General features: G+C 39.4%; 1 protein-coding gene across 5 annotated transcripts in view; it reads right to left on the bottom strand.

Moving 5' to 3' along the window:
• The window catches only part of sbf1 (SET binding factor 1), a 91,517-nt gene that overhangs the window by 41,411 nt on the left and 32,773 nt on the right, over positions 1-17,333 (bottom strand). For 2 of the 5 annotated variants that reach the window (XM_017698960.2, XM_017698963.2), the window contains exons 6-10: positions 15,304-15,357; positions 11,548-11,577; positions 7,586-7,691; positions 6,479-6,611; positions 5,143-5,251 (exon numbers count right to left, since the gene is read on the bottom strand). In XM_017698960.2, the coding sequence (XP_017554449.1) occupies positions 5,143-5,251; positions 6,479-6,611; positions 7,586-7,691; positions 11,548-11,577; positions 15,304-15,357 (432 nt within the window). The remainder of the gene's footprint in view (positions 1-5,142; positions 5,252-6,478; positions 6,612-7,585; positions 7,692-11,547; positions 11,578-15,303; positions 15,358-17,333) is intronic. The other 3 variants (XM_017698961.2, XM_017698962.2, XM_017698964.2) reach the window with 3 other exon arrangements.

The raw sequence follows: 17,333 nt of genomic DNA, 5'->3' as shown, positions 1-17,333 counted from the left end.
CGGAACAGAGCTTATTACTTATATTATTCTTTATAACAGTAACAAAAACATTCTGTTGAATTCTAAGGGAGAACAACTAGGAGAGATTTTAAAAATATAGGCTTTAACAAAGCCCTTCCATAGAACTGCTGCCACTGTTTTCCATTTCTATCATCTCAATGAAACCCTACAGCTCAGACCACAGCATGGAAAAGTATTCGTTCTGCTGCAGCTCGTATTTGCAGGCAGTCACGTATCTAGGATTTCCAGAAGGCTTTGAGTGATGTTTCACATCAAATAGGTCCCACTTACTGTAAATCACTCTCCACTGTCAGCTGATAACGTTGGTAGTTAATGTATACAAACGGCCTTCGGTTGAGCTATTTAAGCACATATAAATGAGATCGCCTGCTTGGCAGTAAAGATCTAAATATGATTTTATTGTTGTTGTTGTTATTTTTATTGTCCGTTTGAATCAAAAACTACCAATGTATTAAATACATGCAGAATTTGAATACAACCAGCATGATGATTCCACCAAATAACGATTTAATTGACAAAACATTACAGAAATCCCTAAAACTAAAGAGTAAATAAATCATCAGGCCTTCTCTGAAGACTGAACAGGCCCCATTAGTTCTTTTGTACACAACAACATGCAGCAATTACAGAGAACGGAGCAGACAAAAAGTCTGTCGCCCGGCAGTTGGTAAACAGGTCTGAACTGCCTGCCAAAATAACACCAGTCCATATCAGAGCCAATTCAAATAGCTATTAAGCTGTCCAGAGCAAAGACCTTTAGCACAGAGAGAAAATTGCAGCTGCATCTCTGTTAACAACTCCTCATTAGAGCCAACCATCAGATCTTTGCATTAGTATGGACATGTCTTAGTTCATGGTCAGTGTAAAGCAGGTGTTAATACTGTATGGTACATGTGGGCCACAGAGGTTATCTATACATACATGGCTCATCTAATATTATAGGAAACTACACTGCTAAGCACTTAAAGACTGATATAAAGCAGATGAAGACCAAACTGAATGACTTCTGTTCATCCGTCATTAGGCGTCATTAATCTCAGGGCTCAGAAATCATGATGGAATTCCAAACCCAGTCGGACATGCTTGTTTAACAAGATAGCTCTCAATGATCTGAGTGACGAATATCACATTAAAATGCCTGCAGGGTTAATATTCCTCCAGCCTGTTAGAATGTAATGGGAAAGAGGCGAAGATGCAGTAATCTCATGGCCGTTGGTAAGAGGAACTGACTGTTAACTCTTACATAATTAAAATTCACATTACCATCAACTACTTGGTCCTTCTTGTTTTGTTTACACTGAACTGCAACAGATTGTTAGATAGTCTGTAAATAGGCTACGCCTTTATATGAAGTGGTACAGTTACTCAATATCATAGCTAAAGCACTAAAGCAATAACACTGAGCATTATTCTGCATGTTACAGATTACCTAACAGCAGGCCTGTACCAGTAATACAGTCCTAACTGAAATGACGTCAGAGGGGCATTCGACACAGACATCAGTTGTACTTTATTATTTCTCTTAAACGTTGCTTTATCTTTTCAGTCATTATTTTTTTTATATCCACAAAGGTATCATTACATGCAGAGCAACAGCAAAAACTATAAAATAAACTGTAACCTAATAAAATCATATTTTAGAATAATCTTTTTTGATCAGCAACTTCGAGTTTTGGACGTGGGAGCAAATGTAGAGAGTTGAAGTTGAGCTGAAGTTATATTGGTTATATTGTCTCTTCTTCAACCCAGATTAGAGCGATCTTTACCTCCACTCTGTCTTTTGAACACCGTGCTAGGGTTTTAACCCACACTAGATCCTGGGAGCACATCAGTCCAACTCTGAAGCTACTTCATTGGCTCCCAGTACAGCATCGTGTTCAATAAAAATTGCTTGTGCTGGTTTTGAAATCTTTGAATGGCCTTGCCCTCTCCTACCTTGGTAATCTGCTTCAGTTATACTCTCCAGCTCGCACCCTTCGCTCCTTCAATTCACAAGTTCCTCCCTCTAAGCTGCGCACTGTTGGTGACGGTGCATTCACTGTTGCTGGCCCCACCGTTTCCAGATGACTTTTGGATGAACCAGTGTGTATTGCTTATATATCTATTTGAAATCCATTTTCTTTTAAAATTAATTTTTTCCTATGATTTTCATTGTACAGGGTCCTTGGGTGTCTTGAAAGGCTCTTATCAAATAAAATATTATTATTATTATTTATTATTATTATTATTATTATTATTAAGCTTTGGCAAATAAAATGACATTATAAAAGCACAGTTCAGTTGCTGTACACAGTCCTCTTTAATTTGGCCACTAACCCTAGTATTAAAACAATGGAACAATGAATGTCACACAAATTTTACCATGCATGGCTGCTTAGCTTAGCCTGATGCTTTCTTCTTTGAGGCCATTTCGCCAGAAGCTATTTGAAAAAGCCCACTTTGCCTGAAGTGAGACGTCATTTCACTCACATTCTTGTAGAAACCTGATGCTGCAGTCTGAGCATGTCCTAAAATGTACACCATACCACAAAGGCAGCTTTTCCAACAACTGGCATTCAACCAGTACAGCTCCACGGTCATACTTCTAGAACAATCTCACTTATGCTAGGTACAATACATGTACTAATTAAGCAGTAGAAGACTAGTGGGAGTGTGTTACTGCGAAATAACATGACGGCTATGATTTGGCCGCCGTAGATCATCACGCTATTACACAAGGCCTTGAGTGTTCTATTGCTTCAATACAACCCCAATTCCAATGAAGTTGGGAAGTTGTGTAAAACAAATTAAAACAGAATAGATGATTTGCAAATCCTTTTCAACCTATATTCAATTGAATACACTACAAAACACAAGATATTTAATGTTCAAACGGATAAACTTGTTTTTTGCAAATATTCACTCATTTTGAATTTGGTGCCTGCAACATGTTCCAAAGAAGTTGGGACAGGGGCAACAAAAGACTGGGAAAGTTGAGGAATGCTCAAAAAACACCTGTTTGGAACATTCCACAGGTGAACAGGTTAATTGGAAACAGGTGAGTGTCATGATTGGGTATAAAGGGAGCATCCCTGAAAGGCTCAGTCGTTCACAAGCAAGGACGGGGCGAGGTTCACCACTTTGTGAACAACTGCGTGAACAAATAGTCCAACAGTTTAAGAACAACGTTTCTGAACGTGCATTTCATCATCTACAGTCCATAATATCATCAAAAGATTCAGAGAATCTGGAGAAATCTCTGCAAGTAAGCGGCAAGACAGAAAACCAACATCGAATGCCCGTGACCTTCGATCCCTCAGGCGGCACTGCATTAAAAACTGACATCATTCTGTAACGGATATTCCCACATGGGCTCAGGAACACTTCAGAAAACCACTGTCAGTGAACTCAGTTCATCGCTCCATCTACAAGTGCAAGTTAAAACTCTGTCATGCAAAGCGAAAGCCATATATCAACACCACCCAGAAACGCTGCTGGCTTCTCTGGGCCCGAGCTCATCTGAGATGGACTGACGCAAAGTGGAAAAGTGTCCTGTGGTCTGACGAGTCCACATTTCAAACTGTTTTTGGAAATGATGGACGTTGTGTCCTCTGGGCCAAAGAGGAAACCATTCTGCATGTGTTACAACAGCATGACTTCATAGTAAAAGAGTGTGGGTACTAGACTGACCTGCCTGCAGTCCAGAACCGTCTCCCATTGAAAATGTGTGGTGCATTATGGAGCGCAAAATACGACAACGGAGACCCCGGACTGTTGAGCAACTGAAGTTATACATCAGGAAAGAATGGGAAAGAATTCCACCTACAAACCTTCAACAATTAGTGTCCTCAGTTCCCAAACACTTATTGAGTGTTGTTAAAAGGAAAGGTGATGTAACACAGTGGTAAACACACCCCTGTCCCAACTTCTTTGGAATGTGTTGCAGGCATCAAATTCAAAATGAGTGAATATTTGCAAAAAACAATAAAGTTTATCTGTTTGAACGTTAAATATCTTGTCTTTGTAGTGTATTCAATTGAATATAGGTTGAAAAGGATTTGCAAATCATCGTATTGTGTTTATTTATGTTTTACACAACGTCCCAACTTCATTGGAATTGGGGTTGTACAACAGTTAAATAAATAAAGTAATAAATTAATAAACTGGGCCGGAAATGTGGCATTTAATGTTTTAATGTTCGTAGTTCCTTCCACCAAATTATAGTTGCTTAATAAGCAGCTTGTTGCTACATCAGAGTAACGAACTCTGCCCACTCATTGCACCACTGAGCAGCTTTATAGTTTTTTTTTTTTATTGGGTCAGTTTTACGGCTCAGGCTGATTTGGTCAGAGTCTGAAGATCCGACTACACATTTGACGAATGGTATTGGGCTCATTTCTGGCTGATTCCAGCTTGTTTGTGTTCTTCTGCCACAGCTGCTGACGGAGAAGCTGCTCAGTGGTGACGACAGTTTGGGAATTTAGTGTCGTCTCATCTTCAGAGTCGGACCAAATCGGCTGTCGATCAAATGTGATCTTAAAAATATCCATTTTCTGTTTGTGGCAAAGTAAGAAGTACAAACTCATCAAACTCACTGCACAGTAACGGCATCTCAGCAGAGTGCTACACTGTTTGTGAAAACCTGTGATGTCATGGTGAAATAACAGCACGGTTAGAACGCTTCTCAACCAATCAGCTTGCGTGGCCGGAACTAACTGTTGTATAACGTAGAATATCAATTCCCTCATGTTTAAAAGCTCAGTTATGTTCACATGTAGGAACATGAGTGTCTTGTTACGGTTGACATAATATATCTTACCTTGTCCTGCCTTTTTGGATACATTAAGGCTGGACAAAATACAATCTGCAGACCATTATAGCAGCTACTACAGAACTAATATAAATGACTATGAATAATAATATTATTATAATAATAATGAACTAAAGAGCTAGAACATGTGTCAAACACTTAAATACACACCAAATTATCAGTGTGCTATTTTTCATCATGAACCACAACAACTCATTCACAATTTGATCTAATTTCCACATCAAGCAGCCCAAGAGCACAGCAAAGTTCTCTACTACTCAGAGCTGATCAACAGGGTCATGAGATTAGGAAGAGGAAAAGCAGGCTCATACCAGCTCCTGCGTCTCCGAGCGGAAGAAGGAGTTGACCCCGATGATGAAGGGCGTCGGTGTGCTGAGGACTTCCAGCAGCTTACCAGGCAGGATGGGGACATAGGTGAAACTGAGGGTGATATTTCAGTGGTATAAGGTGAGAATAAGGCATTGGAAAATAATAATTAATAGTGATAAAGTACTGTACAGAGATAATGACTTCAATACAGTGTCGGAAAGCCAAAAAATAAATAAAAGTATTAAATCTACATGGGTCAAAAACAAGGCATGCAATCAGTGAGGAACGTTATAATACACACACTCAGATGAATGACCAGAGTCGGCTAATAATTCAAAGGGGTTTGACTGTAGAGGCTTATTTCATTACTGGAAATCAAATTCAGTCGTGACCTCACTACATTCAACACAGGCTCAAATCTTGCTCATTACATTCCCAGATTAAGTCTGGAAACATCATCTCTTCATAAATATGATGGCTTTTTCATGGCACCAGGCACTAAATATTCCAATACAAAACAAAGACGATATGGATGAATGGATGTCCAATAAAACCATACAACTGTAAGGTTTGTGCGTTATGTCATACTCATGCTAAAATTTAGGTCATTTTAATAAACGTGTCATGCTGTTATAACGAGAAGCAAACTGGCTACTGCTGGCTTTAGTAGTATGTAATGTATGGCTTATGGCTTAGTGGTATGTAACTATGCAATGAGTGGACTGAAATAAGCCTGAAACCATTAAAACTCTAACAAAGTATAATCATTACAGCAGAGTGTCTGTCAAAGAAAAAAAAAAAAAAAACACTTTCTATGAATGTCTATGTGACTATACACACATTCATAACACATTATAATGAGCTCATAAAGCATTACAAAGAAGGATATAAACATTTATAAAAATATCACACTTTGTAATCATGTTTCTTATGTATTATGAATTGTTAACACAGTGCTCATAACATGTTATACTGCAAGGGAAGAGAAACTCGGTTGCAGCTTGCATAGCGTATGATGATCTGCCTATTCATAACACTGAGCCGTGTTATGATTGACATAGATTAACTAAGCATTACTTTATGTCACTTTACTTACATCTCACAAATACAACGTAGTAATCATTAAAACTTAGTTATAATCTGCTTATATCGTTAAAATGCTGCATGAATGCATTACATGTTATGAATGTGTTCATGGGCATGGCACTTTTGCCAATACTGATGAATTCAAGTAACCCTAATATCAGCTGACCTATCACTCAAACAGGCTCTAGTTAGGTAAAAGTAAATCACTCAGTTAAAGCAACACTTCCAAACTCTTTTTACACCACCACACACCTGTATTTGAGTGGGAACATAATGGCCAACAGGGCTCTGCAGGCATCGGTGAGCCGCTGGTAGCTCTTGGACAGGAAGAGGATCTTGTGCTCGGTCAGAGCAGCACAGAACAGACACAGAACGTTCACTATGCCTGCAGACAGAGATAGAATTAATGGGCATATGAAAATTTTCAAATCACCCAATACAATTCATTATGGTCATTTATGAGTAGTATGAGTGTCAGAGTATCTTCAAGTAAATTTAACAAAATCTGACCAAATCCAGGGTCTGATCAGCTCCTACCGGGTCTTTAGTGTGCCGTCTGGGACCCTTTGCCACTTCACTTGCGTAGCCTGTATGCAAGCGCTGACCTCTATTCTAGCTCCAGTTAGGGTATGGGCTGTGCGTGCTTTCCTCAGAAGTATTTAACTTGCTGTGCTTCTTCTCTTTTTTTTTTAAAAAAAGCTCAGCATCTTCAGACGTGAGCAGTAACAGCCTGATGAAGACTACATGACCTAGCAGACTCTTAGCACGTCATATTGGTGGAGAAAATGGGAGGTATACCACAAGTTTCAAACATGACCTGCCCTGAGAGACAAGTTCAGGTTGGGTTCCACCAAATTAAGACTGCATCCATCTTCTAAACAGAAGACCAACCTTCCACTGCAATGATGAAAAATAACAGTGGCACCAAAACCAAATTCAACATTTGGCTTGTTTTAGTTGTGTGCTGGTTAGGGCTGTGTGCTGATAAAATCATCATGTAGCAGCAAGGCTTAATCTAACTAATGTATACCTTATATCTGCTAGACAAAGAGGAAGAAGCAGTCTAGCTAGTCCCTTGCAACACTTACGAGAGTTAGCTAGCTAATTATTTCCATTATTGAAAATACGGAGAGAGAAGATAAAAAAATGGACAGGAGTTTGAGGAAAACCTCTCCGAACACTGGGAGTGTTTTACTGCTGTAGAAAAAGACCCATTCTCTGGTTTCATCAAGATTTAAAATGCTACTTGAATATTTAAAGAAAGCATGTAAGCACTGACAAATATCAACAGAGAGTGATGTGGAAAACTGTAGCATCGTTAGACTTTCATCGTTCAGCCCCTGGTGCTGATTGGCTTACCGAGTTGCCTGAAGAGCTGAGCCACGCTGCAACCACTCACAGGGAGGGAGTCGTTAATGGGCGTTTGGATGACCTGTCTATCTCCTGCCCCCAAGGTGATGGTCCTCTTTAAGATGAGAGAGAGAGCGAGAGAGAGAGAGAGAATATATATATACAAACACACACAAGTAAGACAACTAGGTTTAACAGGTTCGTGTACATCTGGTCGATTTTCATTTCAAAAACCAAGATTGAAAACTGGGGGGAAAAAAAAAAAAAAAAAACCTTTTTGCCTAACTTAACATTGTTTTGTTATTGTCAGTGTTAACTTTGTTTTATAGTTTCACATACTAATCACATTAAATAAACAAACGAAAATGGAATAAGGGGGTCATGGATGGATAGATGGATGGATGGATGGATGGATGGACAGCAGATTCATCATGTTTTTTTTTCCATTTCTAGTTCCAGCTTCTCAACATCTCTGATTTTTTCTGTCAATAAAATGATTAACCCTGAGATGTATGTGATAAGCTTATATTCTGTGCTTCTATGGCCACGCATGCACCATGCAGTGCACCTTTCCACTGACGATAACAGAGCCAAAAACACATTTTCCCAGTTTTCAATACTAGTGTTTTGAAATCAAAATTGAACGACCATGGGTTGTTGTTTGGGTTAGTGTTTATGCAGTGGGTGAAAGTGAGCACCCACAGTGAATGGAGGTTAATCAGACCGAAGGATTAACAGCTACGCTACAACACGCCAGGCCATTCCTCAATTACACAGCACAATTCAGCAATCTGTATTAAGGTTCAAAAGACAGGGTCAACCAAGCTTCTGGATTAGTCTGCCCTCTCTTTAGTAAACAGCAGGTCCATGCAAGATTTGTTTACTAATACTCTGACAACAGTGGTTATTAAGGGCTTCCTGAAAAAGTGGTAGGAGGAGAGAAAAAAAGGTTAAAATTAGGAGGTCTTGTCTGGTGCATCACACTGAAGATAGAAAAAGAGGATAAGAGGGGGTTAGCATCATGAATAGTAGTGTATGAGCAGAACAGTAAAACACCGCGTGAGTAGTATGCATGATCTAGTAGGGGTGGGCAAAATGATGATGTATTCATATTTTTGATAAATTATTTCACATTCTCACAATTTTTTTTGAGCATTCTGTGGATGTTGTCAATACTGACCAATACTGAATGCTGACCAACTGCATGATTTATTACAAAGAAAGCATAATTATTCCTGTTAAATTGCTTTTAGTGCCGTGTAGAACTGAATACACTCACTAAAATTATACTCGTTCATTTTTACGTGCAAACCTATGAAACCTTAGAATAACTAAACATCATGCTACACATGGTGTGCCACTAAAATGTTGTGCTGTTCTATTTTTCCCATAATACCCACCCGAATGAATTAGTAATGTTGCAGTATAAGTGCTTTTCTCTTAAAAAAATCAGCAAGGTAAGGCAAATCAATGTGCTAGTAAGTATCCACCTCAATTAACAGTGTAAGTTAATACACGATTCAAGTGTTAGTTAAAGTGAGACTGCAATACTTCATGCAACACAGCACAAATTCAACACACCAACACTGCAAACACTTGCTCAGATCAAAGGGTAAGGCGTTGACGAAGAGCAGCTAGGCGAAGACCCCTCTTTAGCGGAAGGGTTAAGTTAGGACAGGAAGTTGCAGGTGCGAATGGTAGCGTGAAATGGGCAGCACATTAGGAGAACTGAGCAGCTGCTGAATCTGAGCTCAGTGTTCACACACCAGGCCCAGGGGAGCACATTTAGGCACACCTATCACAAAAAAAACAGCTCCACACAAAAGCCACATAAGAACTGAAGAAATGGAGAATTTAATGAAAATAAGCAAAAATGCTAATGCAGCTAGAAATGTAAGACAGACAGAAGGGATCGTTTGGAAGGGTGGTTACTGTCAATTACATCAGCAGGGAATCTACAGATTATTTTGATGATGAGTTTTGAAAAAGGCTGAAAAGAATTTGACTTGACGCCTTAAAATGCCAGGCTTATTTCACTCTAAGGCTCATTATTTAGTAACTACAGGGACTATACAGAAGTGTGTATATAGTGTATATAGAATATATGGAAATGTGTAATACAATTTGGCCAATTAAGGGGTTAACTGAATAATAACTGAACTATGCAAAGTCATTCAAAACACGTAGAAAAGTTGAACTCGATGCCCTTTATAATATATATGTAAAAAAAAAAACTACGTAACTTTAAAATGTATTTAAAGGAGAAAACAGCATATCAGCCATTTTCCTACTATAGAAGACCAGCAAGAGAATTTAAAGCATAAAATCAGGCAAACTGCTAACTGATTTATACAAAAGGTGCATCTTTATCATTCATATTTTTAAACAAATCGACAAGACGGACCTAAAATTCAGCACTCGGCAACAATTATTGACAGCATTACAACAAGCATGCCTCTTTTTTTTTGACCACAAAAAGGCGGTCACAATCATAAAAGTTTACGACTGTCATATAAATAATCACAACTAGCGATTTCACTGTATTTGCTTGTTCATTCCACGCGATTACTAAATTAAAAGTCTAACGTGGCCAAATGATCTGATTAGCAATCTTACTTCTGAGGTATGTATACGTATCAGCTAACACTAGTTGTACCAACATGAAAATGATACCTTAAACTGCTGGACAGGCTCCAGATTCTCATACAGGTGTTTATACGTCTAAATAGAATCATATATGGGGTCAAGCAAAGCAAATCCCTACAAATCTGTGGGCCAGAAAACACCTGATTATATTTCATTTTCGATTCATGCTGTGCTATAACCTGAACTGGCCACTGTTTATTCAAAATACACAATAACTTCACCCAGGCACTTGTAGTAGCCCTTGAAATATTACACGAATATAAATATCCAAAACTTACACGCCCCCAGGGTCTCAGTCTTTTAAACCTATTTAAATCTATTTGCTTGAACTAGACACCTGACATCCTTTCTTTGCTGTAAGCTTCTTAATAATTGGGCTTAATTTCTGAGCTGCTGAGCTCACGGTAGGTGCAAATGACGTTAGTGTGCTTGATATGACTGGTGTAGAACTGTGTAGGTGTTACTGCTGTCCCATAGACAGCTGTTGGGGGAGGGGAGTCAGAGCGCGCGCATTAGGTTGCAGTGCATGCTGGGCATTGTAGTGCAGCGCACTGTGAAACAGGCTAATCTTAATAGAATATTAAAATACTTTTGCGGTCCGGATCGGAGTATCAAACACAAGGCTGCACCCCGCGTTTGACAAATGGGTGTTAGAGGAACAAGAACCAGAACCTAGAATTTTTGTTTTCATGAGACCCAGAATGTGTTGCAATGAATGCATTTACTCTCTCATTTACATTTATTTACACACGCAGTTAACATTTTGCTTTGTTTTGGCATAATATGGTTGAAATGTAACATGTGAGGAAAATGAGAACAGCCAGCTTAAATAACTGATCATCCCAAATAACTGCGATCAGGCAAATGTGCAGTTATAGTAACAGGCGTACCACAGAGGGAAATTTGCTATGCAGGCCAGATTATCAAACATACAAGCTCTTTCCTCACACAAACGTGCACAGATGATGAATCCGTGACCATCGACCAGACGCAGCAGTGCAAAGCGCTCTGGCTGCAGAAGTTATGCTAGCAGCAGCACATGCACCCGAAGCCACAGCAATGAGAGTGAAGCTGGACACCTTCTGCATCTTCCCCGCATCCAGTCTTTGATCCAATCAGTGAAAGAATGCCAGTTATTTCTGAGATAAGTACAAGTTAGCCAGGGGACGTGTCAGAGATTGGATCAAATATTTAGGCCGATCAGAAGCTTCGCGATCTGATTGGTTCTCATGATGCTGAGGGTGTCTTTTGATCAGAGGAGAGAAACCCAGAGAGGGCAGCAGCACTGAAACAGAAAGAGCTGAACAGAATCAAGTTGGGCGTACCAAGCCTTCCTCTCTGTCCTCCTGGTCTGGCTAGATTAGCGACACACAAGCATACAAACCACACACACGCACACACATATACAGAAACAAACACCACAGGAAAGAGTTAGACACACCAGGGTTTGAATAAAAAGAGAAAAGGTCTAATAACATAAGACAAATAATAGCAAAAAAAGCAAACAAATGTGACGATACATGGAAGACATGGGACGTTCGAATGGAACAGTGACAAAGGAATTCCACCAATTTATCAAAATTGCCGCTTAATTAAACGGTTAAGAGGTAAACAGAGTCATTCCCAGTGGTCTGATTTGAAATGCTCTGTTTGAGAGTCAGAGTTGTTCGCAGTGGTGGTGACAGGAACCAGATACCTGAAGAGCGAAGGCCTCTAGAACCTCCCTCACAGAAAGTTATTGCATGAAATGGTTAGGAATATGCTGCCTGATGTCTGAAACATTGATTTACGATGATATGGCCTCAAATACTTATTTTGTAAAAATCCATTCATGGCAGAGACACACATGCACAGCATTTAAGGCCAAATAGCATCTAAAGAAACTTTTTTTTCCCTACATCATCATCATTTTTTTCCCTACATCACTTGATTGATATTTTTACTTGATTTCTACCACCACTGTCTAATTTTCATTACTTTACTCCCTCTCCTTCATTCATTACATTCATATTCTTATTCTTGTTTTAATTAAGATTTCATTATTATTAGTCACTTTAATCAGTTTCCTTTTCTTGATCTTATCCTCCTTTTGTTTGATTCATCTTATGATTTTATTAACTTTTACATTTTAGTTACGCTTTAATTATTGTTTGGTTTTCTACCTTTTTTATGAATGTTTATAATTTTGAGTCATTTGTACTATTAAATTTACTTTCCTCATTTGTTATGTTCTTACATATAACAATCATTTTGTCCTGTCAGCTTGGCAACACTGTAAATGAGGGTCACCCTCAATGTTTGCCGAGGTTAAATGAAGGTTGACTGATTGATGAGCATCACACAAAAACTTGTGCTCTTGTAGGTTCACTGGAGGTTCTGGATAGTAAATAAAATGTTGATGCTCACATTATAGACCTGGCAACCTCTTGTTCCTGTCACTACCACTGTAAAGACAGTTGTTAAGATTTTCTACAATTAACCATTTCAAACCAAACCACTCCGAATGAACTGGTTGATCTGAACCGTTGAATTATAGACCGTTTCTTTGGAAAAATGTTGGAATTCCACTTAAAGAATAATGCTTTGCTTTCGTGACTTGCCGGTAAATCATTAATTTATCACACTTTCACAAACAGCCCATATTTAAAAAAGAAAATTATATGACCCAGTGAGGTCAAGGAATTTTATAATTGCACAAGACTAGTGGTTTTGATAGCAAATGAACTTTTATTGCGCTATTCTCTGGGAAAACAAACAGAAGATGAGTTCCCTGACTCTGGCCTGGCAGAGGAACAGGAAAAATGCCCTCCAGGATACTGAAAATCACAGCGGAGCCTAGCTGGATTTGCAGACTCAATATGCCAAGAAATATCACTCTTTCACTTTCTCTCACACGCTTTCTTACCCTCCCCTCTCAGACACACACGCACACACAGTCCAGGCTTCCATCCCCCACTTCCCTCAGCAAACCATTTCCCACTCCTTTCTTCTGCTGACAACACATTTAGCAACTCCCAGCTCACTTTTACTTTCTTATTCTCATTCTCTCTTGCTTTGACCCAGCGGTCCCAAAGTGGAGCCAGGAATGAGCTATGAGACAGTGTAGGCTGTGGAGAAGTGTGCCAGGGGTTGGCACGCAGCAATGAAACCAAGGTTCCAGTAAAAGCACTGTTCACTGGCTGCTAACTGCTAGCCTAGCTAGACACAGATCATGGCCTGACCGAGGGCTCAAAGGAGAATGTGATGGGTTTCTACAGTACTGTGCAAAAGTCAGAGACCACCCTTCATTTATTTAATTACACAGAATCCTCAATAACTATATACAGTCACACATGCAAACAAGTAATATATATAGGGATTATTTTCAACACCTCCAAAGTTCAGTCTTAGAAGTTGGTTGTATTTTCTGAATCTCATGATCCAAGTAACCCACACACATTCGGCGATGTTGAGGTCTGGACTCACAATGGACAAAAAAAAGCACCGGTGGATTTTCTTCAGATCTGAAGCCACAGTGGACCTCGACGTTCCTCTTCTATATAGAAGTGGACTATGTCTCCTCAGAAAAATAAATAACTTACCATTTGGTCTGGATATTAAACAAATGAAGGGTGGACCTCTGCACAGTATTGTATATGAAGACGTCAAGCTCAAACAGTTTAAGCTGCCCAAAGATACAGATAACGTTACAACATCTTCAGAACTCTACTCATGTATGCACATTTATCTTTTACTATACACTGAAAACAGCAAACCTGATAGAGCTCAAAACAAGCTACAGTTACAACACTATTTCAAGCGACAGTCCAACTGAAACCACCATAATTACACTTCATCTCCCCTGTAACACCACTGTATATAACTGTATGACACACTTATCTATAAAAAAAGACAAATATGAACAAAATAGGCTTCAGTATGCCTGCTACTGCTGTTTTTGCCTCTGCAGTGTATTTTCTGCCCGTTTTAAAACATAACGGCATGGCCTACAACAGGGGTGTCCAAACTTTTTTTCAAAGAGGGCCTGATTGTACTGTTAACATACCCGAGATCCAACATATTATTCAGAAATGATTCAAAATATTACATTTTCATGTACTTTTTTCATGTAATTTACATGAATCTGAGCTTTGTGAGCTACTGTGTTGCCTACCACTGCATAAAAGATGCAAGAGGCTTCTGGACACCCCTGCCCTACAACATCAGAAATCACATACATCTGATATTACTTAACAACTCTACATGGTTTGAAGACCACACAGTTTGCACAATGCCAATTCGTGGGGTATAAGCTTCTATTACTCTTCAGCTACATTAGCCTCACGGTTCCAGCGTAAAACATAAGGAGCACACTTTAAATACCAAATGATGTTGTTTAATCAACTGCATTTTGGGTTAGGGCTAAAGCTGTTCACATTTGCTGAAGAGTCTGCCTTAAAATGAGTCTATATTAAGCCATCAATGTGGCCCATTGCCTTAGTGCACCAGACAGAATTCAGGTTGCATCCAAAAGGTTCCCACTTTGGTGTAAAAATACAATTTTCTGTGCTAAAAATGGAGTGTTGATGTGCTCAGGTCAGAGCCAGGAGCTTAAAACAAGACTGTGTGTACGTTTGCTCGTGTGTGTGTGTTTCCGAGACCGTCATTCACACACACTGTGGCCTGCTTAGACACCATCTGCCACCCTGCCAGCCCATATGTTCACCCCCACTGTCCACCCAGCCAAGATACAAGCATTGCCCTCATAAGGCTCGCATGTGTATGCGTGTGTCGGAAAACCGGTGCATGAGGACAGATTGTGGGTTTTTGTGCAGAGAAAGCAAATCTCCAACAGTCCTGCATTTAAATAAACCTTTCAAATAAAAAAGTACTGAATTTTAAAAGGAGATTGATTAAATCTGAAACTGATTGGTTGGTTAAGTGCAAAATAAACAGCGAGCAAATGCAAATCAGTGACAAAACTGGAAAGGGAAAAAAAAGAAAAATCATAAGTTGTCCATGTATAATCGTATCTCTGATCAGCAATAGGCAGAATCATGAGGAGCTGATTTGGTTGAAGCTGCTAAAAAGGTAACCGTTACCTGGAAACAACCCAGAAGCCAGTCAGATAAACTACAGACTGGGGGATCATTTATCTGTAACACACAGGATGAGGGTTTTAACTTCAATAGAAGCATTTTTGTGTAACAGTGAGTTAGAAATAATGTTAACATTTTTACCACAACACAACTGAGAAAAGAGGACCCAGTTTTAATCAGAAAATAATACTGCCATGTGCCAGATTTGACAATACCTCACTGTAGGGCAGTGTTCATAAAGCTAACTGACGAATGAGCTAGTTTGTGCAAACTCAGATGTCTGTAAAACCAGCGTCACCAGACTTTGGGTTGTCTTGTGACACTTTTTTGGGTGAAATGACATAGCATGTGAGCGCTCGCAGCCGAGTGAATATGAAAGTGACAATGCTGATGTGAGGTAGCTTATGTCTTATAAATGGTAAAAGGACAAACAACAGAAAACGCTCACCAACCTGACTTAGCATGCTGTGTCATTATCAGCCTTATGTAACTTCAACACACTCTTAGCTACAAAGTCTGTCATTTCACTACAGAAAGTGTCATGGCAACCTAAAGCCAGAGAAAATCAAATGTCACTGGACAGAAAAAGGTGACAAAAGCAGCATTTGCCTTCCTGACAAACAACGCCTACTGGAATCGGAAGTGTTTTTAAATAAAGGGCCTAAGGGGGAACCGCTTTTCCAAAATGTCTGCATAATTCAGTGGTTGAGATGTAAACAAAGTCATTCAGAGTGGTTTGTTGTGAAATGGTACATTTGTGTCATGACTCAGGTGGTGATAGGAACTAGATGTCACCAGGACAACAACGTAAACATAGCCTTTTTATTTCCTGTCCAAAACCACCAGTGATGTAAAATACTGAAAAACTTGAAAAATAATGGGTGGGTAGCATGGCTTGTCCAAACAGGTGATTGAACCCCAGTCTACAGCGTGGAAGGCAGAGGTGTTACACACCACACTCCACCAACCAATGTCTCAGATAACAGATAGTGTATACCTAACTATTTTGTGTGATAACTTTGTGAGGGAGCTTTTAGAGGCGGATGACTGGTTCCTATCACCACCACTGTGAACAATTCTGACTCAGCAAGTTTCTCTAGAACGGAGCATTTCACACCAAACCACTCAAAACACTTTGTACCTAAACCATTTAATTATGTGTTACATCTAAAAAATCAGATGGAGATTTTCCATCTGATTTTTACCACAATTTGTAAACATTTGTCAGAAGGAACAATCTGAAGGATTTTATCTGTCGGAGCACGACAAGAAGCTACTGATGGTGCGAAGTCACTTGGTTGGAGAAAAAAGTGACTCCTTAGCCCTCCGATCACATTCTGAAGTGATGGGAGGCCTTCCAATATGGTCAAGGATGCTTGATATTTATGACTCAAAATATTCAAGAGTCCTGTAATGTGAGAAGGTCAGAGATGTACTCAGTGAGGGACTCCAACAACAGCCAATCAGAGAGCTAGAAGAGGGAGAAAAAGTTGAAGAGATGTGCACACTGCCTGAGCAGAAACCGAAATCTGCTGCAATTTTAAGTCATGTAGTGTATGCTCAGCCTTCTTGAGCCATCATTTATCCTTATGAACGCTGCCCCACAGTAATGTGCAGGAATGTTGAACAATCCTTTAAAAGCACCACAAATTGTAAAAATACTCTATGGCAACAGTATTACTGGTACAAATGGAAATAACACTGACTCACTGACCAAATACCACTGCTACATATTTATGGGCTTTAACCAGAACTATATTACTTAATCTATGTGTAACAAGAAAAGCAGAGAGAGAGGCGCAGATTAAGATTATGGCTGCTTTAATGGAAAAACTGTGTCATCCACTCAAGAGAGGAATTAATCCAACATTTAAAAAATGGTGTCTTTAATCTGTATTTGCGTGCATGCACACACATACACACACAGGCATACATACATGTACACAGAAGGGAGAGACAAAGGGCTTTTAACCAGAAAGAAACTCTGGAGTTTCGATTTCTGTGAAAAAAAAGCACCTTGCACTCTCCAGGCT

Source organism: Pygocentrus nattereri, chromosome 1 (genome assembly GCF_015220715.1).
Source record: "Pygocentrus nattereri isolate fPygNat1 chromosome 1, fPygNat1.pri, whole genome shotgun sequence".
NCBI lineage: Eukaryota > Metazoa > Chordata > Actinopteri > Characiformes > Serrasalmidae > Pygocentrus > Pygocentrus nattereri.
The sequence above is the reverse complement of the archived record's forward strand: the minus strand, read 5'-3'. Positions and strand labels throughout refer to the sequence as shown.